At 44.4% G+C, this 26,611-nt stretch overlaps 1 protein-coding gene across 4 annotated transcripts in view; it reads right to left on the reverse strand.

The window, feature by feature from the left end:
• Positions 1–26,611, reverse strand: part of kalrna (kalirin RhoGEF kinase a) — a 154,513-nt gene that overhangs the window by 40,168 nt on the left and 87,734 nt on the right. For all 4 annotated transcript variants that reach the window (XR_015716557.1, XM_087829726.1, XM_087829727.1 and 1 more), the window contains exons 26-40: positions 24,558–24,680; positions 22,504–22,686; positions 22,299–22,420; positions 21,965–22,031; positions 21,776–21,885; positions 20,927–20,996; positions 19,518–19,607; positions 17,518–17,610; positions 17,290–17,401; positions 17,025–17,215; positions 16,828–16,929; positions 16,609–16,757; positions 14,690–14,792; positions 3,087–3,165; positions 2,277–2,444 (exon numbers count right to left, since the gene is read on the reverse strand). Coding sequence is in view for 3 of the 4 variants with exons in the window: in XM_087829726.1 (XP_087685852.1) it covers positions 2,277–2,444; positions 3,087–3,165; positions 14,690–14,792; positions 16,609–16,757; positions 16,828–16,929; positions 17,025–17,215; positions 17,290–17,401; positions 17,518–17,610; positions 19,518–19,607; positions 20,927–20,996; positions 21,776–21,885; positions 21,965–22,031; positions 22,299–22,420; positions 22,504–22,686; positions 24,558–24,680 (1,762 nt within the window). In the remaining variant the exon portion in view is untranslated. The remainder of the gene's footprint in view (positions 1–2,276; positions 2,445–3,086; positions 3,166–14,689; positions 14,793–16,608; positions 16,758–16,827; positions 16,930–17,024; positions 17,216–17,289; positions 17,402–17,517; positions 17,611–19,517; positions 19,608–20,926; positions 20,997–21,775; positions 21,886–21,964; positions 22,032–22,298; positions 22,421–22,503; positions 22,687–24,557; positions 24,681–26,611) is intronic.

Raw genomic sequence — 26,611 nt, forward strand, 5'->3', positions numbered from 1 at the left:
AAAAAGCGATAATCAAGACAACGTGACAGATAGAAACTGTAACGTCCCCACATTCTGTGTGACAGACACAGGACACGTTCGTGAATGCTGTAAAATCTTAGACATTCACAGTGTTTGTTTGTGTTTAAGATCGGTTCATGGAGAAGTGGCCCAAAACTGTCTCTAATGTGATGCGTCGCAGCTCTCAGGTCGTCTGATGTCCAGCAGGTCTGACTTTGAGTTCAGTTAACATTAAAGCCACACTTTCTTCACAGTCTTTCAGAGAACAAGGAGACCTACTTTACAGAGCAGTCACAAGACTGGAGACGCACACAGAGGGAAGCTTGAAGCAGCTCGGCGGGACGTAAAAGGGTTAACGAGCAGTTTTGACTCATTTATTAACAAACTGATGATTGTTAATGACAAATCATCAGCTTGTGGCTGCTTTTAATTCTCCTATTATGTAACCAGACAGGTTGAGTTTAAGCCACATGATACAGGAGGAGTCTGATGATATATTTGTCTGGGCCTACTCTGGAAAGTCAGCCCCACCGTCCTGGATGGGAGCGCCTCCTAAATGTGCTGTATTTCCATGTGTAGCGGCTGCAGTTGGCCGATTTGCATCGCTGCGCACAAATACAAAGCGCCCTTGTCATTTTCTCGAAAGCAGGAAACACTGTGGCTGCAGCAGGCAAATCAGCTGATTCTGTGTCTGTGCGAGTGCAGAGCTGAGCTCCTCCGTGATGTCTGCAACGCTGGAAACAGACTGTCAGGGAGGATGGTTATAGAAGGAAACCAACTGCTGCATGTGAGTGTGTCTGTGTGCGATCGACTCCCATTTCTCCTCAGCACACACAGATATAACCTGGGACAGATGCAGCAGCTCCACGGCTCCCTCTGTAGGACAGACATCAGACTGCAGGTGGAAGCACAGGAGAGCTTCTTCAAGCTCGTCTTCAAATTTTGATGTTGCGTCCCACAGCTCACAAAATTTCACCGTCTTTGTTCTTGGCGAAGTTAATGGGATCATTTCATCCTTCACATTATCAGTCATCTCATCTCTGTCACACATTACTGTCAAGTTCACAGCAGGCCGAGACAACAGGCAAACTGTTGTCAACAGCTTCCAGTTTGGATTCGGGAGACAGACACTATCTCTACTTTTAAGATTAGGCTTCAAACTTTCCTTTTTGCTAAAGCATATAGTTAGGGCTGGACCAGGTGACCCTGAATCCTCCCTTAGTTATGCTGCAATAGATGTAGGCTGCCGGGGGATTCCCATGATGCATTGAGTTTTTCCTTTCCAGTCACCTTTCTCACTCACTATGTGTTAACAGACCTCTCTGCATTGAATCATATCTGTTATTAATCTCTGTCTCTCTTCCACAGCATGTCTTTATCCTGTCATCCTTCTTTCACCCCAACCAATCACAGCAGATGGCCCCGCCCCTCCCTGAGCCTGGTTCTGCTGGAGGTTTCTTCCTGTTAAAAGGGAGTTTTTCCTTCCCACTGTCACCAAAGTGCTGCTCATAGGGGGTCATATGATTGTTGGGCTTTTCTCTGTATCTATGAAGCGCCTTGAGGCCACTTTTGTTGTGATTTGGCGCTATATAAATAAAACTGAATTGAGTTGAATTGAACAGGCTGCCACTGTGTGTTACAGCAGGACGAAACAGATGTTTGCTTGTTACACATCCTGGATCATAAACGCACACACTCCACATTCAGACATGGCAGTAACAGAGAAATGAAGAGCAGCATTTTGGAACGTGTTTGAACTCAAAAAACAATCAGTCAATGAGCACACTTCCCCAAACGGGGTGTCAGAAACACCAGAGTGACTTTCCAAAACTAACAGCCACACTTTCCACGTTCCCTCCATGTGCTCGGGCTCAGGATGTGTGACAGCCATCTGTGAGAGCCATCTAAAGCCCATCACACCTCGCCCAACAAAAGCAAAAGCACAGAGGTCTGCACAGTATGACTAATGTCCTCATCTCACCAGCAGAGGTCAGCACAGACCAGCTCTGCTTCTGTCAGCCGGTTAAATATAAAGACGAGTGAAGAAGATAACTTCTATTTTCTTTCCTTTTGCCACAGTGTTGCCAGGACTCACATATAAAGTTACCAAAACACAAACAGTGCATAAAGACATGCACGAGATCAAGAATTGAGGATAATTAGGAGATTTAAGGCTGCTGAGAAGCTGATCACCCTATAGTGCATATTTAATATCCTTCGTCTTGGTTCCTCCTCAAAAAGCGTTGAATACAAAGATATGTGACTCGTCTTCCTACCTTTCCCTGAACTGAAGAAACAGTCCATCTCCACACTGGAACGTGAGTGGGAAACGCAGAGGACAGACGTGGGAACCAGTCCCTCCTGCGGCGGGCTGCGGTCAGTGGTTCGGACTAGACACCACCCGGGCCGCTCGCTGGGCCGCTCCAACAGCTCCACCGTCTGACCTGGAAAGTGGAGAAGATAAAAAGGTATCGAAGACAGGTCAGAGATTTGAACACTAAATGTTAAAGAAGACAAAAGAAACTTGGATTTAGCTCAACCTAAAAGATGGATGAAGACTGAAGCAGCGGTTGGAGTTTAACCTTCTGTAAAACTTCAAAATCCATCCTTTCATGGTCCTCGGGACCAAAAATGGTCCCGCCCCAAAAAGTGCTCTAAAAGGTTATATATCGATATTTTTTTCCACTTTAAACGAGTCAGTCTTTTAAAACTACTTCTGCTTAAAATATCCATATCAAGTTTTAATCATATTTTCATTGTTTTAACCCTTTAAATCCCAGTTTGGGTACATGAGCGCCCTGTTTTTTAACAGAAAAAAAATAAAAACTTAAATTTTTTCATAAAATGCATTTGAAGTAATATTTGATTGTTATTATAATTAGGCCTTTAGATGGTCCAAACATTGGCACCAACATTCATTTTGATCCATTATTATTTTTTGTGCAGGAGCACATTTTAAAAAATCCATCCTTTTGGTCCCGCCCCAAAAAGTGCTCTAAAAATGTTGTATATTAAGGCCTTTATCTCTGGTTTTAAGTGTCACTGAATAAAGGACACGTGAGTGTGTATGCATGAATCAAACACACCTGTGCTGACAGACATCTCTGTGCTGCATCCTGCTGCAAAGTCCTGGAGAACGACAGTCAGCTCACATCCACCGGAGAGCTGCAAACAGACGACACGTGTCACTTAACAATCGAGCTTCAAACTGAGCTCAAAACACACGTTCTGTGCACAGTTTTCACTTTCAGGCATCTTATCTGCATTTAAGCTTCGGAAGAATTCGCTGCTGGTGTCAGAGAAATGTAATCCAACCCTGAGCCAGGACCAGCATCAATCCCTGTTTACACCATAAACAGAGGAACTGGAATTCAGGGCTGAAGAAACAGGAAAAACCAGGACAACAACATCCAGTCCTGATCTTTCTTCTTTACATGCAGAGAGAAAGTCATGCACGTTCTAGGCTGACATCAGTTTCTGGTGTTAGAAAAGGGAAGATTCTCCTTCCTGTTTATTATTGTGGAATAGACGGCACAGGAACCAGCTGTCACAGTCTGGCAGAGGCAGTGAAGAAGACCCAACACACGCAAAATAACAAGACGTAATATTAACTGAAAACGAGCCGTTTATTGAGGCTGATCATAGCAAAGAAAAACTCAATCAGAACCTAAACTGGTGAGCTGAACACAACAAAACCCTGCAACATGAACATGGAGACGAGGTGGGATAGCAGACGCTCGGACAACACACACAGACTAAAAGCACACAGGAAGTGGAAACACATGGGGGAAAAACAGCTGACACAAATGGACATAATGACATCACAGTAGAAGAGTAAAAGTAAACACAATGAACACAGGAACACGTGACCTCTTCAAAATAAAGCAGGAAACACAATGAGACAGACAAACAAAGAACTATAATGACAACTGGCGTGATAGAAGGAACTTAGAAAACCTAAAGGACTTAAACATAAACGCTGATCGTGAGGTCAGAGAAGTGGTCTGAGTTTTCAGAGTAAAAACCTGAACCAAGGTTGTTCTAGTTCAAACTCAAACTCCAGCCCACACTGTGCACTCACAGAATGAACTGAAATCAAATATAAACACACAGGAAGTACATTCGTTTAGTTTCTGTTGTTTGTAGAGACAAACTAAACTAAAGTGGACTGAAACAAACTAAATGAAATCAGACTAAAAGCTAAAAACTCACTGATAGACTCAGTGCATCATAACTGTGTGAGCAGATTCTGCATCAACTACCAACGTCACGCAATGGTTGTGTTATCAAAGTTAATAAATAACAAAGTCGTCCACAATCGGAGCCATAAAGTGTTCCCGAACCAGATTATTGCAGCGGCTTCATGAAGCTGACGTCGTGCAGCAACGAACCAGAAGACGAACGATTAAACGTCCACTGAACTGAAACCTGCTCATTAACAGACAGAATTTAGTGAAACTGTCCTTATTGATAAACTTCAAGGTGGCGAAACTCATCATTAAGAGTATGGGCGAGGAAAATCTTCGCTTTATGGGGGAAAAGTTGATTCCTTAAAACTTTACAAGGTTAAATGGACTCGACTGCTACTCAGATGGATCCACTTTCAGGTTTCTGATCTCACCTGGACCCACATCATCACCACCCTGGTTGCACTTCCTCCGTGTGCTGAGTGACAACAACCTGCACAGAGGGTAACTAACACCACCCAGAACATCCGTGTCTGCCCTCTGCCCCCCCTGGAACATAATACATACATGATCCTTTTGCTGTGTCCCTTCTCTGGTATTCATGCTCGATGTCCTGCCGTTTCTATTCCTGCACAGCTGCTTTTGTTGCACATGCACAACGACAATCAAAGACTTTTCTACTCTGTTCTGTTACACTGATCAACACATCACCTCATCCTGCTGCACATACTTGGACCTACAGATGGAGGAGCTGAAGCTCGAGGCGCTAAACAGCAAAAACAAACAACAACAAGAATCCAGCTGTGTTTAATGACGCGGAGAAAAACCGCTGCAACAGCAGGAACAGATAAAGCTTCAGCAAACTACGAGGGAAACAAAGACAGAGAGCAGCTCTGTTACAGCCATGTTTCCTGTTCTGAGCACACTGTGCTGCAGCGAGCAGACGGGATGCACGGCTATGCTGACATCAGTGTCGGCGGTACAATTACAAGTTAATCGATTTAACACGACTGTCAGCTACTGCAGGACCTTCTGTTCCTCTGCACATCTCACAGCGTCACACGGCCTGATGATGATGTCATCAGTGAGTCTGCTCAGGAAACATCTAAACTGAAGCTTCTGTGAAACACCTGAAGCTGGAGCCACTTCAGCAGACTCCATCATTGCAAACGAGTAGCAGCACTGTACAGAGATCCAGTGTGCAGTGATTTGTCCAACATTGCAATTATGGGAACTATGCTGTTTGCAACAACAGCCCATGGAAGCGTCTATATGAGAAGGGGCCAGTACCAGGGGCCCCTACTGGAGGCCTTCAGCCACCTGTGACCCTTAAATAGAAAAGTGGAACAGAACGGCCCCTCGTGGAGAGAAACTCTCCATCTGAATTAACATTTTTACATTTAAATACAATTTTCAGAAAATTTACATGAGCTTTTTAAACGAACTGGTAAAGCTTCACTGTTCACTGACATCTTTACAATATTCAAGCGAGTGTTTTCTGCTCCTGCCACCTCGTCTGCTTTGGAAAATGTCAGGGACCGTGTGCTAATGTGAGCAATATCTCCTAGCAACAAGGACCCTGTTTCTATAACCGTACAGGTGAATTTATACCTGACAGATGGTCACACACACACACACACACACACACACACACACACACACACACACACAGGTTTACAACTGAGTTTAATCAGAGACCAGCAGGAACTGGAGATTTTATGTGTTAGAAATAAAAAAGATGCTTTTGCATCACTTTGTTTTGCACATTTAATGTCAACTTAAAGGGTTGCAGCTTTTCTGTTGGTTTTGGAAGTTCCTCGGTTTTTCTCTCAGTCTTATAAGTTAAACGTCTGTCTGACAATACAAACTATAAATATATATAAACACCATCAAATACCAACAATTGAGTGTTCTCATCCAGTAGCAGCGATGAAAAAAGTCTGTGTTTAGCGTGCGCCTTCATCGCTGATGCTATCTGTCATATGACCTCTCCCTGTGCGCTGAACACGCACATGCACGCACATGCACGCACGCGCCAGCTTGTGATGATCATATGTTCAAGAAGAGGAAGACGGCGTTAAAGCGACGAGCAAAACAAATGGAACCTGTTGTGTGCAAACGGGAAACTTTCACCACGTTCATCAGGACACTGAAGACTTTCTTTTGTTACGTCAGCAGCAGCTGAGCAGGAGTCAAACAGCTGCTGGGTCCTTCAGATACCTCTCCTAGCTTCAGCCCAGCAGAGTTGTTCTCATAAGACATTTAGGACTAAATGTGCTGTTAATAAAACAAATAAAAATATCTTAAAGATTGGTTCCCTTTATAATCAAACCAGTCCGAAACACTGAACACACAACCGTCCTGCCCCCCAGGTGCTGATGAGAACTGAAGAGTGACACTGACGTCTAACATATGGGCAAAGATTCTGGACCACTGATCCCATCTCCAAGGAATCGCTTATGAACCTCATATGCAACTTATTAGCAAGATTTACTGAAACATCCTTAAACTGCAGCGCAGAGCAGTCCAGCTGGAGCTGCTGAGACATCAGCTGATCCAAACACACTCGTGCAACACCGTGTTTGCGCAGCAGCCTGCAGATATATGATTTCAGACACCTCGCTAAGACGCTTCACTGTGAACGATCCCGAGTGCCAGACTGCAGGCAGCGACTTCTACGTCAGCAAAGCTGTGAGCAGGCATGTGCACATCCCAGGCTGAGGTCTGCTGGAAATTTGTCCTCATAAACTCTGGAAATGTATTTATACGGCGAGTAAGTCGGTGCTGAAGTTGTAACTTTTAGGGTCTGAAACAGCAGCTCCTACTTGATCCACAGCTGAGGGAAATGAAGTGACCCCTCACTCCTCTGATTAATCATAGATTTGTCCTCAGTCTTCTGGAAGCGTCACACTGATCTGTGCTGAATGGAAAACTAAGTCCAGAGGCGATGCGATTTCATGGAAACAGACAAAGCGAGTGTTATCATCATTGTCGTTCCATGAAATGTGCAGCAAACACTAATATATTCACAGAAGTGTTTAATGAACATGCAGAATAATGTGCAGACCAGCAGCTGCTGTGGTTTAGAGCTACAGATTACACTGGGCGTGTGCACATTATTTGCAGTCTGCATCCTGGTACGCTACCAAGTTTGCATCGGGCTGAAAGTGTCGCCTGACCCACAGCAAACAGAAAACACAACAAGAGGAGGAACAACACAAGCAAAACTGTCCAAGGAGGACGGTGGAGCAGCAGCTTTGTGTCAATGATAACATTCAAACATAATTACCACACTTGCCAGCATGCCCCGACAATTACTGTCTGCTTGTTTGCCTCCTTGACACAGTTTGAATAATGACCAGAGACTAATTGTATGGGCTGAACCACAAGCGATGAGTCGGGCGGGGGACGTTCTGTCCCATCCCGAGGCTGGGACGGCCGCTTAAAGCAGAAGAAACAGTCTGATTGGCTCGTTTTGTTATGACCAGACACAGTTTAAACAAACACACATTAGACACCCACTCAAATCTCCAACTGGCCAAAGTGGTGTTGTGGAAGCAGAGCCGCATCACCGAAACCAGCAGGACCAGTCGACCTTTGTACTGGCAGCTGGAAACAACCGTCCCGGCTCCCACGCGCGGTCGTCATATTTCCAAAAAAGAAAAGAAAAATGTTTTGATGCATTTCATTGGTTTTCTCTGCTGTGCTGAACCATGAAACCAAACCTCGCCTGTGATTTACGGTTCCCGTGCAGTCAGGACGTTAAAATAGTCGTTTCTTCCCTCTCTAAACAGCAGTTCAGCACAGATGTAGTTAAGAAGTTAAATAAGGGGCTGAGCCCACGAGTGTGTTTACGCTGTTTATTCTGAGCCACAGTCTGCACACAGTCTGGACGCTCACTTTTTTATTTATCCTGTCTCTACGTAGCAGCTAATGGTCCGTTTCCTCCCCGTCAGCCTGCTGCACAAACACTCACACACCCTGTTTAACCATTAATCTCCCTCCTTACACACATTGGCTTCTGCAGTGAACCTTTACAACACTAAGTGAAAGTGAGCAGGACCATCTGAACCTGCACGTTCAAGCTGCAGGACGCTGCATGTCCACGCTACAATAATGAAGTCAGAACAGACGAGGTGCATCCTTAAATCCTCAAGAAGACGTTTTTCACAAGCTGGAAAAGAAGTGCCACTCTCCATAGAGCCCCATGTTAAACTGTCATAACTGTAACTAATCCATGTGGACACACTAATGAGACGATAACAATATTAGCAACAGAAGAAGAAGAACTGTTATTGATGTAGGCCAGTTTATCGACACACACACACTGCTAGCCAGAGGCAGTGATCTAGTCTGCTAATAAAAGCTTCAGTGACATCACTGTGGCTTTGTCCATCATTTATATACAGTCTATAGCATTGACGCTCCCCACCCCAGCTTTTCCCTCCTGCATCACAAACATGCAGGTGGGGAAAAAACAGCAAAACCAGCTCTGCACACAGAAAGTGACCCTGACCATCCTGACTGAGACGGTGCAAAGTTAACAAACACTGAGCTGCTCTCAGGCGCAGTGTGACGCTCTGACCAGGACGATGACCTCGTCCAGCTCTTTGTACTCACTCTGCTGCTGTCTTTGAAGAGTTTAAAGTTCATCCACTTTGGCATGTCGACCTCTGCTCGTGCGTCTCCCTCTGACTCTGTCGCTCTCACCGTCTTCAACAACTCCCTCACTTGTGTCTGTGAACACGCCCTCTCTCTCTCTCTCTCTCTCTCTCTCTAGACAGCCATAGCTTTGTGTTTGATGGGAATGCCGCTCAGCTTGGTGTGTGTGTGTGTGTGTGTCTGTGTGTGTCACTGATTCACATTTCTCCACTTCCTGTAATCTAGTGAAGCAGTAAAACAGTCAGTTGCAGGACTTGTAGTGCGTGTGTGTGTGTGCCCGTGCGTGCATGTGTGTGTGTGTCGTGGGGAGTGGTCAGAGAGCACATGCAGATGAGTGTGTGACACCACAGTCATATGATCAGCAGCTGCTGTGAGGTCTGAGTGTGACGGTGAATGCATTCGATTCATGAACACGTGTAAACAGTTGCTGTGAGGAAGGACGTCCTTACCAAGTGATCCAGTCCAACTTTTATATTTTGATTATATATTAAAATAGTCCAGATGCATTTCAAGAGTGTCTAGAAGGATTTTGATAGTACCAGTGAGTGTCTTCATGGACTGGTGCGCAGTGCACGATCTGATATCCTCGTGTTGGTGTTGTTCCCAGATCATCATACTAAAGGTTGTTCCAGGATCAACATTGCAAGTGACCAATCAGAATGTTGTGATGTCATACTTTTGCGACTTCGGGAAAAACCGGCGTAAAACAAAAAACTGTACTTAAGCTGCGAGAAACCGCCTTTGTCCGCCGATCAACGGACCCTAACCCTTTAATAAACGCTAAGCAGAATTGATATTGTCCTTGCAACATTGGAATTTCATAAATGCACGAATGGGTTGGTGCGCAAAAGAATAACGTCACAATAATGTGATTGGTCACTTGCAATGTTGAACCTGGAACAACATTTTCATGATGATCTGGGAACAACACCAACACGACGATATCAGATCATCCGGTGCGCAGTCATGCTGGGACAGGAAGGGGCATTCCCAAACACTCCTCCCAAAGCTGGTAGCATCAAATAGTCTGAACTGAATTGTAAGAGTTGCTTTGAGCGGAGCTGAGGGCGCAACGTAGTGCTGTGTGCTTTAGATCACTGCAGCTGAGAGCTGCTGTGGAAATATGGATGCAGCTGCTCAGCCACAGAGATGGAGCTCTCTGCACACCGCCCTCAAGCCTCTCTGAAGTTTGGAGGTCAGATCTCTGAGCATGCACCTCAGCGCCCACTGACCATGATTTTACGCAGCCAATCACTTTGTGGTTGAAATGCTGTCATTCTCAGTCCATTCCACTTTGTTATGATACCAGTTACAGGTAACTGTTGTTGCACAGGCTGCATCCGAGCTCGGTACCACACTGGCATTCACTGAGCGACCCGTGTAATTATGAAGTGTAATTTTACTTGTGGCACTCCAGACACTGCAGATCAATAACCGTGCTAGCAGCTATGCAGTGAGCTGTATGCTAGTACGCACTATTATCACTGTTATTATTAAGGGGCCCATCCAACTGTTGTTTGGGTCTTCATGCAGCGTTCATGGATCAAAGACAGGAGGAGGATTCTGTTCTGAGGTGATTGTGTCGTAGGCACTGATTGGTTCACTGCCAAGGCGTGCACTTCCTGTGATAACGCAGCCCAGGTCAAATCTCCCGGCATCAGGCGGTCATGAGGGTTGTTGCTCTGTCAGTGGATTTTATGTACGCTGATATATTCATCTCTGCATGTGCAGACTGCGAGGAAGCTGCGCCTGGCTTAGAAATGAGAACCATGTTCAATTAAAGTAAAAGTTCAGGATAAAAAAAGTATCTTCGCTGCTCTAACAGTGAAGACCAAGTCATCAACCGCTGGAACGATGCTTTAAATAACAAAGACTAAACCACAGTGACTCACTAAGACTCGAGAGACTGACTTATACACCACGATGTTAGAGATGACCTCGCTCAAACTACATACGTGTAACTCAGATAAGTTAAAGTGAATAAAACGACCGTTTCACGACTAAATCAATGTTAGAAAAAAATCAGCTCAGTTTATGGATGAAAGGAAAAAAATAATTATGACCTTAGATTTGTGACAATGACAGTTTGTCAGAACTAAACAACGCAACCATTCGGATACTTACAACAGGCAGCTTAGACCCATGAGAAGTGGCTTTTTAAATGAGCCATAGAAGAAGAAACCCAAGCTCACCACAGGAAGCTAAAAACTGCTGTCACGATGCCATCACATCAAACTGCTGAGGCTGTGTTTAACCAACAGCATGGCTGTGTTAGACTGTGGTTGGGCTGCCTTTGTCTTCATTTAAAACAAAGAGCATAAATATGACGGAGCAATCCTTTACAAGCTTCCATACATGATGAGTGGGGAGTGACAGACCCACGGTGTAGGTGTCACAGGAACAATAGGAGCCACGCTGTCCTAAGAGAACCCGGACAGGCCCCCGCCACCTCAGCTAATCTGTCAGTGTGCTGAATGTGAACATACAAACAAATCTGGTGGCAAAAGGAAAGTTTGAAGCCTAATCTTAAAGCAGAGATAGTGTCCGTGTCCCAAAGCGTCAGCTGTTTCCACAGAGGTCTGAAAGCTGGAGGCTCTGCTACTCTAGGAACCAGCGTGAGAGCGAGGTGCTCTATTGTGGTAATATGAGGTCTTTAAGATAACACGGCCCTGATCATTCAAGACAATCGACAAGTCAGATTCAACAGGGAGCCATAGAGAGAAGCCGATACAGGAGGAATAGTAGGGCTGCACGATTAGTCGTTAGAAAATCGCAATCTCGATTCATACTTATGTGCGATCTCATTTCCAAATGACAACGATTTAATTTTAAAAAAAAGAAGAAAAAGAAAAAAGACGACGACGATTGTATGGCATTTTGATTCGGGACGTAATCTGCATGAAAACAAGCGCTCACTCTTCCTGCTCGACAAATGACAAGGGCGGAGCCTTATACCACGTGATACAGAAGCTGGCTGCTAAAATTAGCAGAGAAAAACCAACGGAGAGCACGTCAGGGATGACGAGAAAGTGACAGGAGAAAATCCGTCCCGGTCAACCACCCAAACATCAATAACGGGAACCTTATACAGCGCTTCCCCATACCCGTCGACCTCCCGCAGGCACAAAGAAATTACGGAGGCTATCACTTATCACCTGACCAAAGATATGGCTCCATCAACACTGTGCAAAACGAGGGATTTAGGAGAATGATCAACACCCTAGACAAACGCTACACAGTGCCGTCCCGCAACTATTTTTCTATTGTTGCACTGCCTGCTCTATACACGCAGTGTCGAGCAACGAGACGGAATTTCAAGCAGTACAACATTTTGCTGCAACGACAAAATGTGAGACATTTGTTGTTTTTATGTTTATTTATTGTTTTTATGTTCAGTCTCAACTGTTACGAAGTTGATGTGCAGTTAATAAGAGCAATAAATATTTATACTGGAAAAGAAAATCTTGAGAGAATCGTGATCTCAATTCTAAGCAAATAAATCGTGATTCTCATTTTATGCAAAATCGTGCAGCCCTAAGAACTAGGCTCTCTTTTTAGTCCCTTTCAGTACTGTTATATACTTTTATGGACGTTTTCTAGCACTTTTACAACCCTGGCATTCCTGTGCTTGGGCGAGGCTTTCACATGTCCTGCCCTCTAGTGGAAGAGAATTATAATTGTTCAGCCCGTTACTCACGCCGGTCGCTTAAAGCAGCAGTCCCCAACCCCCGGGCCTCGGACCGGTACCGGTCCGTGAGTCGTTTGGTACCGGGCCACGAGAGTTGAGGCTCAGGTGTGAAATGTATAGTTTTCAGGGTTTTTATCGGTTTTCAGCGTTATTTTGTTATTGTTTTTATCGTTAACTCTGTTTTCCTGGGTCTTTTCACGTGTGTTATGAATAAATCTTCTTTTTTTCGGTACCAGTACTAGTTTCATTTTGTTGTATTTATCCGCGACACCTTAAAGGCCGGTCCATGAAAATATTGTCGGGCATAAACTGGTCAAAAAAGGTTGGAGACCGCTGGCTTAAAGCACTAATCAGGTGGAACCAGATAATCTTCCACGGCACACCTATGTGCCGCGGCCCAGTGGTTGGGAAACACTGACGTAGAGCGCCACATCTGTTTGGAAATGACACAATTTTGATTTTGGTCAGCAGGCGGCAGAAACTGTGCTGAGTAATGAACAGACTCATGCTAGAAAAAGCCTGAGTGACAGATTGTAAGAAGCTTCCTAATGAATTCAGTCACATTTTACACTTTGACTCTGAAGTAATGAGATTTGAGAACATTTTAGTGCTTCAGATTGCTGATGAGGACACATTAAGAACGACTGCTGCACTGAACAAACACGTCTGCTCAGATCATTGATTTCATACAGTTGTCTCCAAGATACACAAGCGATTGATGCACTTGTACGATAATAAATCCCCGCGGGTCAGCAGAGCCATGGGAACACAACAAACGATTACAGCATCAGCCTCGACACATGAGCAGAAAACAACGTTTCATTGTGCTTCTGGGGAAAATACTCGACCGGCAACGACAACCATGAACTGCAAGAAAAGACAAACAGCTCTAAGACGTCATTAGCATGAAAACTATCATATTACAAAAGAGCCGGAAAGAACCAGAGATAAAGACATGTGACTGTCACGGTTGAAGCTGTGAAATAAATCAGAGCAAACTGCAGGACAAAAGCTTTTTACGTCTGGGGTTTTCTTGGAAAACAGCTCCAAAAATAGGCAAGCTGGAGTTTTCTAAATCCTAGAAACAATAAACCCGAGCAGAGCAACAACACACCCACACTCAGAAAGGACTGGAAAAATTCATTCTGTTTTCATTGGACAGAACGAGGTGGGGTGCACACACATGTAAAACACACATGCAGGGTCAGAGCAGAGCTGGCTGTGGCATTTACGCCGTATACGTGCACAGCGTGGACGCATGTTTCACACAAACCGAGTCTGCTGTGGTTCTGTGTGCCGCTGACATTTAGAGGCGAGCCAGCGTGTAGGCGTGAGCATTGTGAAAAGGACACACTATGTAACTCTACAGCAGGAGGCCATGACTGACATCTGTGTCAGGTTTTCCGTGTGTGTGTGTAGCAGCTGACAAACAGCCAAGACACCAAACTCATGTTAAATGTCTACGTTTGTGCCCTTTTGATTGTTTGCTCATATTCACTGAGCTTCCTCGTATAAGGAGCTCATCCTCGTGAGGAAGTAAACGTCTTTTAAAAAGGAAAAAATTAAACAAACTGTCTAAAAAGCTCTCAAGATGAAGAACTCGTAGCAGAGGAAAAGCTCAAGAGGTCAAAGTTGTTTCTGGCAGTGAACGTGTACGAACACACCTCCACCTGTGCAGCTGACCATGTGATCCTGTGCTTAATTATAGCCGACAAACATAAACCTGAGCTGCAGTGATGTGACGTCATCAGTGCACAGAGTGAAAACAGTTTGGAGCCGAGTGTTTGTGGCTCCGAGTAACTGCACAAGTTAAACATAAGCATGTGAAACAGCGACCTGGATTCTGCACCTTCACACAGTTAAAGCAACACAAAGGTCTTACTTTGATGTCAGAGGCTGCCTGGTAGGTGTCCGTGCAGCTGCCTGCACACAGCCTGAAAAGGGCTTTCACGACTGATTGTTTCTCTGGCAGCATTGTTGATGACTTCTCATCCACATGTGTGAGCTGAACACTCCAAACACTGATGGCTCTGAATCCTCACTGCCAGCTGCAGAGGCATGCCCAGCCCCTGCTGCTGCTCATTTAAGCTGCACAGGAAACCCTGTAGCGCTGATACAGCTGTGGGTCGTCAGCTCGTCAGGTGTTTCCTACCTTGTCGCTGTCTACAGTGTTCTGGGATGTCCTGGATGCAATCGAGATGGTGTCTGGTTGGCTGCTGCCGTCTCCCTGACTGTCTCCGTCTTCACCTCCCTCCCTGCAGAGACACACAGCACGACCAGGATGAATGTGAAAGGTCTTACTGATGAGGTTAACAATCATTCTTTACACATTTCATATCATTCCACGTCCTCCGTATGTCCTTTTGGTTTGCACTTCCCGTTCCACCCAGCTGAAACGGCTAAGCTAGCTCTACTCTTTCCTGCAGGCGCATCCAGCAAATGCACACGTGATGTCACAGAATGAGTTGCTGTTAAGTTACAGGACTTTATGACTTTAAAATAACTGCTGTTGATCTGAAACCTGTAATTGGATCAAGACAACGACATGAATACAAACACTGATCTTTAGGGATGCACCAATACCGATACTGGTATCGGGTATCGGGGCCGATACTGTAAAATGTGTGTGTACTCATACTCGTAAAAGTTAACCGATACCATGAACCGATACCAACTTATTTCATTAATCAGAGGGTGGCTTGTCATTTCTGTTGTAGTTTTTTAGATTGGCCACTAGGGGGACATCCCGCGCTAAACAGGCACAGGGTTAGACGAGTGAGACTGGCAGCTCCAGATAAAAAAGAGAAACTGGAGGCTGCTGTAGCTAGGCTAAACAAAATGTCAGCAGTGTGGAACAGCCAACTTTAACTCAGGTTTTGGAAAAGCAAAGAAAAATGTCAAGAGAAAATCCACGGGCAGTGTGTGTGTGTGTGTGTGTGTGTGTGTGTGGTGAAGTATCGGTTTTTGTACTCAGTATCGGCAAGTACTCAGATCCAAGTATCGGTATCGTATCGGTTTGAAAAAATTGGTATCGCTGCATCCCTACTGATCTTCATTCATGCCACATTCATCATGTAAATTAGAACCATTCACTTCCTCCTGCTTATCCAGTTAAGGCTCAGGGGGCCTGGAGCCTCTCTCAGCTTCCACAGGGCAAGAGGCGAGGAACACCTACGCCCAATTTACGGCCTAACCCCACTAACTGCATGTGTTTGGACTGCAGGTACATAATGCTCCACACAAACCCACAATATTCTTGCTGTGAGGCTAACACTAAGGCTACGTTCACACTGCAGGCGAAAGCACATCAAATACGATTTTTTTGACCCTCTGCGACCCATCTATCCCATCATGGTGTGACAGTGTCAACGGCACAAATCCGATATCTTCAAATCCGATCTGGGTCACTTTCGTATGTGGTTCTGAATCCGATACATATCTGATGTTTTAGAAAGCTGCTGTTTGATGGTCATGTCGCATTAAATCTGTCTTTTACGTCACAGACACAAGACAGACGCCGATTATCAGCGCCGGAGAAGACATTGCGAACGCTTCCTGGACATCCAGCGTAGATGTCAGTGAAACTGTTGGGAACAACGTTGGAGAAACGTGAACATTTTATTTGTACTGTATAATCTGCAGATTCTGACAGAAATCTGCAACTATCCTTTGAAGCAGCGCTCCTCTAAAACAGCAATAAGGATCATTATTAGGTTATTTACATTATTATGTAAATAACAAAATAACTTAAAGCAAAAATTGGGAAACATAAAGTCCGAAGTCTTTATATTAAGGTCATCAGTCAAATACTGTTGTTCTGGGTCTAAACAGAGCGCGTTGTGTGTGACGTCTTCTTTTGCGCATGCGGCCGCTTTGAGCGTTCACACTAGAGCGCGTTTGCTGTCGCATTTTATTTGTAGTGTGAACGAGCAGACAAAACAATCGGATTTGGCGCCACCGGCCCCTCTGACCACCACCAGTAGCCAATGGGTGAAGTGTCTCGCCCAAGGACACAACGACTGAGACTACTGTGTGCTACAGTAATCCCAGCAAAAGTATGTGTTTCTTCACCTTTTAGCATTATTCCTGGGTTTGGTCAGTGCTGGTGTTTTAGGCAGGTGAAGCGGCTCCTTCAGCGCCCCCTTCAGGTGAGTCATCCTCTCCTGGATCACCTCCCTGATGTTCTTAATCCAGTCTTGTTTAGCTTCCATGCTGGATGCCTGGAGAAGTCACAGCTTTAATATCCCAGCTGATGAAAGCAGACGTTTGTTTACATTTAATCTCACGTACTTTCAGCACAGTTTTATTATCAGAGGATGGCGTTCTTCCAGCCCACACGGCGAATTTACAAGGGTCGCCCTCAATGTGCTCGGTCACCCCCAACTCTGACGTCTGCGGGAAGAGTAAGGGAGGGGGTACAGTTAAAGCAACAGCGGCTATTTCAAACACGGCGAGAACATCCGTCGTGGCTGAAACCACCCGCTCACCAGTAGTCTGTTCTTGTACTGGTACTTGGTTCTGCCAGCTGAGTCTTTGATCTCTTTGCTGAAGACCAACGAGAACTCAAACAGGAAGAGGTGCCGGTCCCTTCCCTTCCTGATGAGCGAGCGTGGATCCCAAACCTGAAAACTGTCCTGCAGGATCAGCTCGCCCTGCACCTCCAGGTTCTCCTCGAAGCCTACAGAAGAGCCAAGCATGAATAACCATGTTTCACATCAGTGCTAGGAGGAAGTGCGGCGAGTGGTCTCTTACCCTCTAACATGGCGAGATGCATGGCGTCGTTTGCTCTCTTAGGAACGCTGAGCATCACCTCCAAACCGTCTTTGATCTCTCCCTTTCCCTCCTCGCAGCAGGACAATAACTCCTGCAGGAGGACAGGACGAGATGTTAAAGCTGATGAATCTGATCTATAAATATTTGATCGTTCTACTAGTTCCCACTCAGGGCGTGGGCGGATTCACCCACACTGGTTCTGTTCACCTTTAGCAGTAGCTGGTACTTGGTGATCCTCTGGACCGGTTTGATGAGGTAGGAGGAGATCGAGTTAGCCAGTCCTCGTCTCTGCTGGATCTCCTGCAGCAGAAATGTGTATATTAAATGTAAACGTCAGTGCAACAGCACCATCTGCTGGCAGAAGAGCAATTACACAATGTTTGTGCGCACAGGGAGAAATCACAGCATGCCACTGAGTCTATTTATCTTCCACATGTGCTCGACAAATGAACCCGGCACGCTGAATGTAACACAGCGAGTGTGTGCTGGTCCAATCAGCTTCTTTAGTATTAAAACGGCGTCAGGTACACTGAAGGAGCTTTTAATGGGGTTAAAAAACCGTGACCATACTTTGATTTCTAACTGTAGCTCAGGCAGTAGAGCAGGTCATCTACTGATCGGAAGGTTGGTGGTTCGATTCCTGGCTTTCCCTAGCCTGCATGCCAAATATCCTTGGGCAAGATACTAGATAGCAACTTGCCCAAATTGCTATGGGTGTGAATGGGTGAATGCACAAGTTGAGTGCTCAGAAGAGTAAAAAAGCACTTTATAAGACCCATTTACCGTAACATATTGAACGATAGAGCAGGGCGATATGATCAAAAATATTTATCACGATATACATTTGAAAATTTACAATAACGATATAACTGATGATATAATTGACACTAGAAAAAATACTTTACAACTCCACAACTTTATTAGTACAAAAACCTCATCAATGTATTTTCACTTAAACAAGCAGCTGTTTTTATCTGCATTAAAGTTACATAAAAATGTAACAGTGCAAATGCAAATTCTTTGCTGACAGTTTAACCAAAAGGCATTTCCAGTAGAAACTGGCCGACATATCCTCAGCATAACCATGTATAATATCCACACAACTTAAAAAGAGGTTATACACACACAATACGGTAATATTATGTTGAAGCACAGTACGTATCACTCCGCGAGGCTCCGCCTACGATAGCCGTGATGCGGTGCGGCTTCGTAGCTTAGCAAAGTCGTACTGAAACATTTGACAGATTTTCGAGCGCTGTGTTCATAAAATCGTTTCGAGGTCAGTAAACACAACCAGAGTTCATACATAAGGCACACGGGATTATAAGGGGCTCTGTCGACTTTCAGAAAAATCAAAGGATGATTTTAAGTGTGCCGTATTTTCCAAACAACACGGTAATAACGACGGCCCGCTAGCATGCGCTACCAAAAATAGTGCTTTGTTGTGTATCTGACGAAAGCTAAACCAGTTCCACACCAGTGAAGCTGCAGCATTTTTACAAACCAGTTCTAGTTCATCCGTTTCATTCAACGATCCGCTTTCACTCTTCTCATTCTGCGTCGCCGCCATGTGCGTATGAAAACAAAGGCACTGCGCATGCGCGTTTTACCCATATTCTATCGCCATATTTCATTTTCTTATCGTTGCCCAACATAATACCGGTGTTACCGTGAACGTGTCAGCTAATGCTGTAAAACTGCTAAACAAGCATTTGCAAATGAAACTGAGAAATTTGACTCGTTCTTAGAAAAGTACATCCTCATCGATAAAGTGAAGCTTCCTCCTCTTCATCAGAGTGTTTGGGAGCTGCTGTGTGTTTTCACAAGCTGTCCAGTAACTAACTCAGCCACTTTAATATATATCAAGCATAAGACAGATGTTACCTTCACAAACATGGGGATACGCACACTTTGCACACTAACACACATACAGACCTGACACTACTGTTACATTAACATTCGATGGATGTCACTATGCTGACACAGGAAACACATCCACATTTATAATGACTCAAACAATCAGCTGTTGTGTGATTTTGTCCAGCAGGTATGTTTTCACACTTCTTAACGTGCTCTTCACATCAGATGTAACATGATTTTATATTTTTTCCCAGAACAATCAAAAGTCAATCAAAAGACAGCGACTGGTGGGGACGATAAGCGTCGATGGTGCAGTGATGGTGCTGTGATGGTGCTGTGATACTCACATCAAAGAAGGTGCCCGCGTGCTCCAGGATCAGCTGGCTGGAGTCTGGTTTGTTCTTGCAGTAATCCACATATATGTGGAACTTATCAGCCTGGAAAAGGAGAGGAGGCAGCTTTACGTCCTGCTTACACTTACAGCTCGCTGGGACGCCAGTTCAGCTCAGTGGGCGACCGTGTGACACGTGGCCACAGTGCAGCTTTGACTCACACCTGCAGTCCTTTGTCTTTCCCCGTCTCTGCCCACTTTCCTGTCTTTCATCACTGCTCAACCATCCAACAACCGCATAAAAATGCCCCAAAATAACCGTAATAGAATAAAACAGCTGATACTGTGTGTGCACACTTTGCTGAAGAAGGTTAAACAGATAAGAAGCATCGCTGCAGGACAGTGTTTCATGCATTCACTGAGATTCTCCTGTCTTTTGACTTTGCTTTAATGACTTCTTAAATATCTGTTTTAGACTTTTGTGTTGCCGTGTGGGCGCTGCCCCCTTCAGCTGCACAGAGCAGCAGAGTTGTAACATAAAAACCTCTCTACTGCAGCAACTCTGTGCTTTTCATGCTGCATTTAAAACCTGAGCCGTTCCTGTGAAGATGGAGGTGCCTGTAACTGCCCGACACGACCTCGAGCACATTCGTTTGCTCACACTGATCAATCCTACGAGTGCTTCATGTGAACACACCGAAGCCTCACTGTGGACAGAAGCAGCAGTCCTACGAGCTCGTCACCAGCACAGATGCGCTAACTCGCTGACCACAACGCCATCTTGTGTTTTGTTGCAGTATTACACAAGAACACAGCCTCCTTTAAACTTTGACGTCACAGCTGTGCTTTCTTCATATTCTGCTGACAGCTTTCAGGAGGTTTATTTAAGAGAAGAGGAAGTTTAAGGGCTAACCTACGGAGCCCCGCCGGGGACATGGGAGAAAAAAAAATTAAGACGGACTTTTGCAAGATCTCGCAATAGTTTTGCGAGATCCCGAGTTTGTTTTGCGAGATCCCGAGTTTGTTTTGCGAGATCTCTCAAAAGTTTTGCAAGATCCCGAGTTTGTTTTGCAAGATCCCGAGTTTGTTTTGCAAGATCCCGAGTTTGTTTTGCAAGATCCCGAGTTTGTTTTGCGAGATCCCGAGTTTGTTTTGCGAGATCTCGCAAAGGTTTTGCAAGATCCCGAGTTTGTTTTGCGAGATCCCGAGTTTGTTTTGCGAGATCTCGCAAAGGTTTTGCAAGATCCCGAGCTTGTTTTGGGAAGTCCGTCTTAATTTTTTTTCTCCCATGTCCCCTGCGGAGCTCCGTACTAACCTGCCCTTTGAACGTAGTCCCAGCCTAAAATAACACTTACAACGTCGTCACTAGGAGCTACTTATGACACTCGAAAGCTTTCTGAACGGTGTTTCCACTGTGACTCTCACCCAGGTGACGAAGCAGTGACCCACGTCCTCTGGAAGCTGCTCATAGTTCACCAGCTCCTTTAGGAAAATACTGCAAAGACACAAACAAACAGACTGTATTTTTACTGTAATTACTCAAGAAGTAACACAGATATTAAATTGTTTAGAATGGTGATGTGTGAAACCTCCAGATGCTGTGAATGAGTTTAAAGCGTTGCTGCTTAACCCTTTAAGACCTACCATAGAATCAAGTCCACCAGAGCTTATATTATATGTTTACATGCTGTGGAGCCATTTTTGGGAGCATTTCAAGTTGATATGCATCAATACAACCATTACAGCCTAAATTTTAATAATATGTCTGCATTAAGTGCATAGTAATTACATAAATTGCAAAAAAGTGCAATAAACTACAAAAAAATGTAAAATCGTTTTTGTTTTTCTAACATATATTTCTAGTTAGAGAAATTTAAGAGGCTTATCCCTCAAAACTGTAAATACAAAAAAGTTGCACAAAATAGTTTCCCACCACAGGAAATTTATTTTGAGTGTCTTCATAGTTTTATTTTTGAAATACACCAATTTTTATACACTGCAGGAAAAACAAAAATAAATATTATGATGCAAATTTGCAAAAAAGCAGCATATGCATCAAAATAAACTATTTCCAGCAGTGCAATATGAGTCCTAAGCATCCCAGAAACTCTGACCGGCTTTAAAGGGTTATTGAACTATTACGTGGGTTTGTGCAGGGACCACAAAGAGATGAGACACAAATGAGTTTGTCGTGGACAGTTGGGGGGGGTGGCCTATGCATGAACACACACAGACAGCACATTCAACTGCAGACCTAATCTAAACGTCACTCACTTGCTGTGGAAGTCAAATATCTCCTGCATGTTACCAAATATGACGTGCTCTTTGTTAGCAATGCCAGGTGGGATCTCCTCCACGCCGTTGGTCATCTCCCACAGGTACGTCTGACGGGCACACAGAGCAGTCAGCCACACAGCACAAACGTACTAACGTCCACAAAACTAACTCGCTCGTTGTTCTCACCTCTAAACACTCCTGAAGGTCTCTGACGTAGGTCTTCTCCGTCTGCAAGAGCTCTGCCATGATGAACCTGAGAGAGGAAAAGCAGCACAGCTGTAAGGACGCATTCACGTGACGTCAGTGTGCACACTTTGGTTTAGCTAACGTGTGACGGTTCCACAGACAGCAGCCACTCTAACAGAAGAAGTCACTGCAGTAATACCCCCACCGAAAAAGGCGACCTCGTCTGTGGAGTGGCTGCGATCGAACGAGGTGAACGACTGCAGTGACACATGATGGTGACATTAAGGATACTCGTATTCTCTCTCACTCGCTCCTCCTTTCTTTCCAAACTCACTCTTTCTTCCTGGCAGACTTCCTCTTCTCCTCGTTGACCTCATGGTTGGGGTCACGCAGTTTGACCTCCGGGTCGTCTGTCAGGCTGGCGGGGATGGTGTCCAGTTCCAGGTCTTTGTTGTCCTGCACAGAGAACATCATTTCTGCCAGTAATCAGCAGATGTTTGTGGGACTGCACTGACACGAGTGTGTGTTGCTGTCTTCACCTCAGAGCTCATTCCCAGGCTCCTCTCCAGGCTCTCCTGGTATTTGCCCATCCGTGCAGAGAAGTCCCGGTACCTGCGGTCCACCGTGCTCACCCAGCGCTTCAGCTCCAGCACGTGGGCGTGTCCCTTCTCCACCAAACTGTCTGCCAGCTGGATCAGCAGCTTCACCTTCTCCTTGGTTTGCTGCAGGATGTTGTCACACACACAGATTACAGAAGCTGAGGAGTCGCTGATGTTCAGCATCCCTACGTGGAAAACGTGAAACACACTGATACCCTGGAAATGTGGGACATTAGTAAGTACATCTTTGAATATCTCGTATACTATATACTGTATATACATCCTTCTGCACAAAGATGACACCAGTGGGTGCAGCTGCTTCTCTTCTGTCACGCTGATTCACTGCAGGTCTTCACATCTGTTGGGTATCTGCATTTATCAGTAACTCCAGTTTTAGCAAATTTACGCTGGCTCCCTGTAAAATATCCAGTTTAAGATTGAAAGTTTTAAATAATATGGCGCCCTGTTATTTAAATGAACTCCTCGACATCGACCCCAAAAGAGCACCGAGATGCTCTCAGCACAACCGAGGTCTGGACTGAAGCACAGAGGAGATCGGGCAGCAGCAGCACCCTGACCCTGGCTGACCCTGAGTACCATCAGGCCTGTTTGATGTTTTTCTTGTTAATTCACTGTCGTCTTATTTATCTAAATTTGTTCCTCGATTGTTTTCTCTTGTTTTTAACAGATTGTGAAGCACTTTGGTCGACTCTGTTGTTCTTAAACGTGCTAAACAAACACATTTTGAGTTGAACTGTAACATTTTCCCATGTTTGACCAGGAAATCCTGAGTGTTTCATTTTATTAGAAGCAGTTAACAGTCCACTCATCCTCTAATATTACTATTAATCATTTTTCCTGATTTTGCACTTTTTACATGTGGAGGATTGATTCTAATCATCCCTCAACTGCTTGAAACCTCTGAGGTGTCGATGACGCAGCACTGCCTCACCGCTCTGCTGTCAGTGTGAAAGTGGAAAATTACAAAACAATTGATGCAAACCAAAACTTTAAGCCTAGTAAAGTCAAAAGTTTGGTCACGCCTTCTCCTTTGATGGTTTTTCTTTATTCATGATTATTTACATTGTAGATTCTCATCGAAGGCAATGAACACACACGTGGAATTAAGCTGTAAACAAAAAGGCAGGTGGAACCAAAGATCTCAGCTGTGGACTCATCACCAAAGCACAGATGGTCTAAAGTCCATTCGTTGTGTTTCTTGACCCAAACAAATATCTTCTTGTTGCTTTTCCTCAGTCGTGGTCTCTCAGCAGCTGTTTGACCATAAAGGCCTGATCCACACAGTCTGCTCTGAACATGCAGAGATGTGTCTGCTCCTGGAGCTCTGTGTGGCGTCTATCTGGGCTCTGATCTGAGCTGCTGCTAACTTGTGATTTCTGAGGCTGGTGACTGGGATGAACGTATCCTCAGCAGCAGAGGGACTCCTGGTCTTCCTTTCCTGGGGCGTCCTCATGTCAGACGGCTTCATCATAGTCTTGATGGTTTTCACGACTGCACTTCAAAGTTTTAGCAGTTTTCCGACTGACTGACCTTCAGTTCTTAAAGTAATGATGGGCTGTTGTTTCTCTTTACTTAGCTGATTGGTTCTCGCCATAATCTGAACTCTAACAGTTGTCAAACAGGCCTGTCAGCTGTGCACCAACCTGACTGCTGCACAACACAACTGATGGTCCCAACGTCATTAAGAAGGCAACAAACCCCACCAATGAACCCTGACAGGCTCACCTGTGAGGGGAAACCTGAGAGAAGGTTTGCAGCGCTGTCAACAAAGAAAGGGTGGAGTCTAAAACATGAGACTTATTTAGAGCTTTGCTACATAAGTCTATAAATCTGCTTCATATATTTGATGTCTTCAGTTTGTATCTACGATGCAGAAAGTAGTAAAAACAAAGAAAAACCATTAAATGAGAAGCTGTGTCCAAACTTTTGACTGGTAGTGAAGTTCAAATACAAATCACACACACAGCACATACTTTGGCACAAAGTCTGAAGTGATGGTAGTCATTGAGGAGCTGCTGTGTTTCCTCGCTGCTGTCACCGGGTGACGTGTGCGTGGCCAGGTACACCTCACCTGTCTCCTGGATCCAATCCAGTGCCTGCACACAACAACACAAAAACACCACACACAGAGTTGATCCTGATCCTGTTAACTGTGCCTCTGTGGTAACACTTCATACTAACCAGTATTAAAGAACTGAACGTTCATGAAACAGGCTGTTTAACCCTTTAAGACCTACCATAGAACCAAGTCCACCAGAGCTTATATTATATGTTTACATGCTGTGGAGCCATTTTTGGGAGCATTTCAAGTTGCTATACATCAATACAACCATTACAGCCTAAATTTTAATAATATGTCTGCATTAAGTGCATAGTAATTACATAAATTGCAAAAAAAGTGCAATAAACTACAAAAAAATGTAAAATCGTTTTTGTTTTTTTAACATATATTTCTAGTTAGAGAAATTTAAGAGGCTTATCCCTCAAAACTGTAAATACAAAAAAGTTGCACAAAATAGTTTCCCACCACAGGAAATTTATTTTGAGTGTCTTCATAGTTTTATTTTTGAAATACACCAATTTTTATACACTGCAGGAAAAACAAAAATAAATATTATAATGCAAATTTGCAAAAAAGCAGCATATGCATCAAAATAAACTATTTCCAGCAGTGCAATATGAGTCCTAAGCATCCCAGAAACCACACAGAAAGTCATAAAGTCAAAGATAACTTTTAAAAACACCAGTATAGGCTCATGAGGCCCTGATGGTAAAAAACTACATTTCCGCAAAATGACGTCACTTCCGGTTTCGGGCAGGTCATGGCGGACATGCGATAGTTCGCGCTGATGGACGTAGGAAGTGTTATGAACAGCTGATCGGATCGGCAAAGCGTGTTTCTGGAATATTATGTTTTTGTTGCTGCAAGTGCTTTTTATGCAGTTTTTGCAAAGCTATATGTGGAAGGAAACTGTGACCGAGGACAAGCTGATGGCATAAGATGTAAGTACAACTCCTCCGGTTTCATATGCAAAAAAAATTATTGCGCTAGCTCACGTGGTTGCAGAGCTACTGGGATTTAAAAATAGTTACGCAAAACAGAGCGTGCTGCTCTGACCGGCTTTACAGGGTTAACCGTCAACGATCTTCATAAACCATTAGCAACATTTTAATTTATCTTTGTTGTTTTTGTGAAATCAAAATATTTGACATGCACAAGGTTTCCTTTAGCTTCTATCTTGTGATGCAGTATTGAGTCTCACACCACACTGTAGTGCTGAAAACCAAAAAACAAACAAACAAACAAACAAACAAACTTTACACAAATCCTGATCTGCTCCTGCAGCTAACCGTGCCTGAACCTGACAGCCAAGGTGAACAAAAGAACTACGACGTGAGAGAAACAAACTGTGATCTCAGCGTCAGACCTTTTAGGACTTCCCACCACTGCCACCCTCAACATAGACACCAATGCAAAACCTCCTGGAACCACCAGAGGGCGTCGATCCTCCACAACAGCAAACGAGTTACTTCTTGTCACAATTTTGACCTAAGCTTTGATTTAGATCAACAAACCAACACCAGCTACCTCATAACTGATTATAGTTATCTATATGATGTGTTAGTTATGCTGAAATACAGGAGGTATACAAAAGAGACTCGATGTTATTGCATTTTGAAACTGATCTCACAGTTTCAGCTACAACAACACAAGTTGTGATAGGACAGTAAAACTCTGCGTCCACAGCACCAGGCTGCAGCAGACGTTCATTTAATTTTCTTAAACTCGATGAGGATAAAACTGAAATCCTCCTTGTTGGTCCTTCTCCTCGGGTTCAGGGACTTGGTGTCATCAGACAGTTCACTATGCTTTAAATGTCACATCAATAATCTCACTGTTTCCATCTACGTAACATTAACAGATTACATCCTTGTCTTTCCACACAGCATCCCTTCTTGTCCACAGTCTCGTCCACAGTCTCGTCCACAGTCTCGTCCGTAGTCTCGTCCGTAGTCTCTTCGACAG

Source organism: Neolamprologus brichardi, chromosome 16 (genome assembly GCF_056152115.1).
Source record: "Neolamprologus brichardi isolate AB-2024 chromosome 16, ASM5615211v1, whole genome shotgun sequence".
Classification (NCBI taxonomy): Eukaryota; Metazoa; Chordata; class Actinopteri; order Cichliformes; family Cichlidae; genus Neolamprologus; species Neolamprologus brichardi.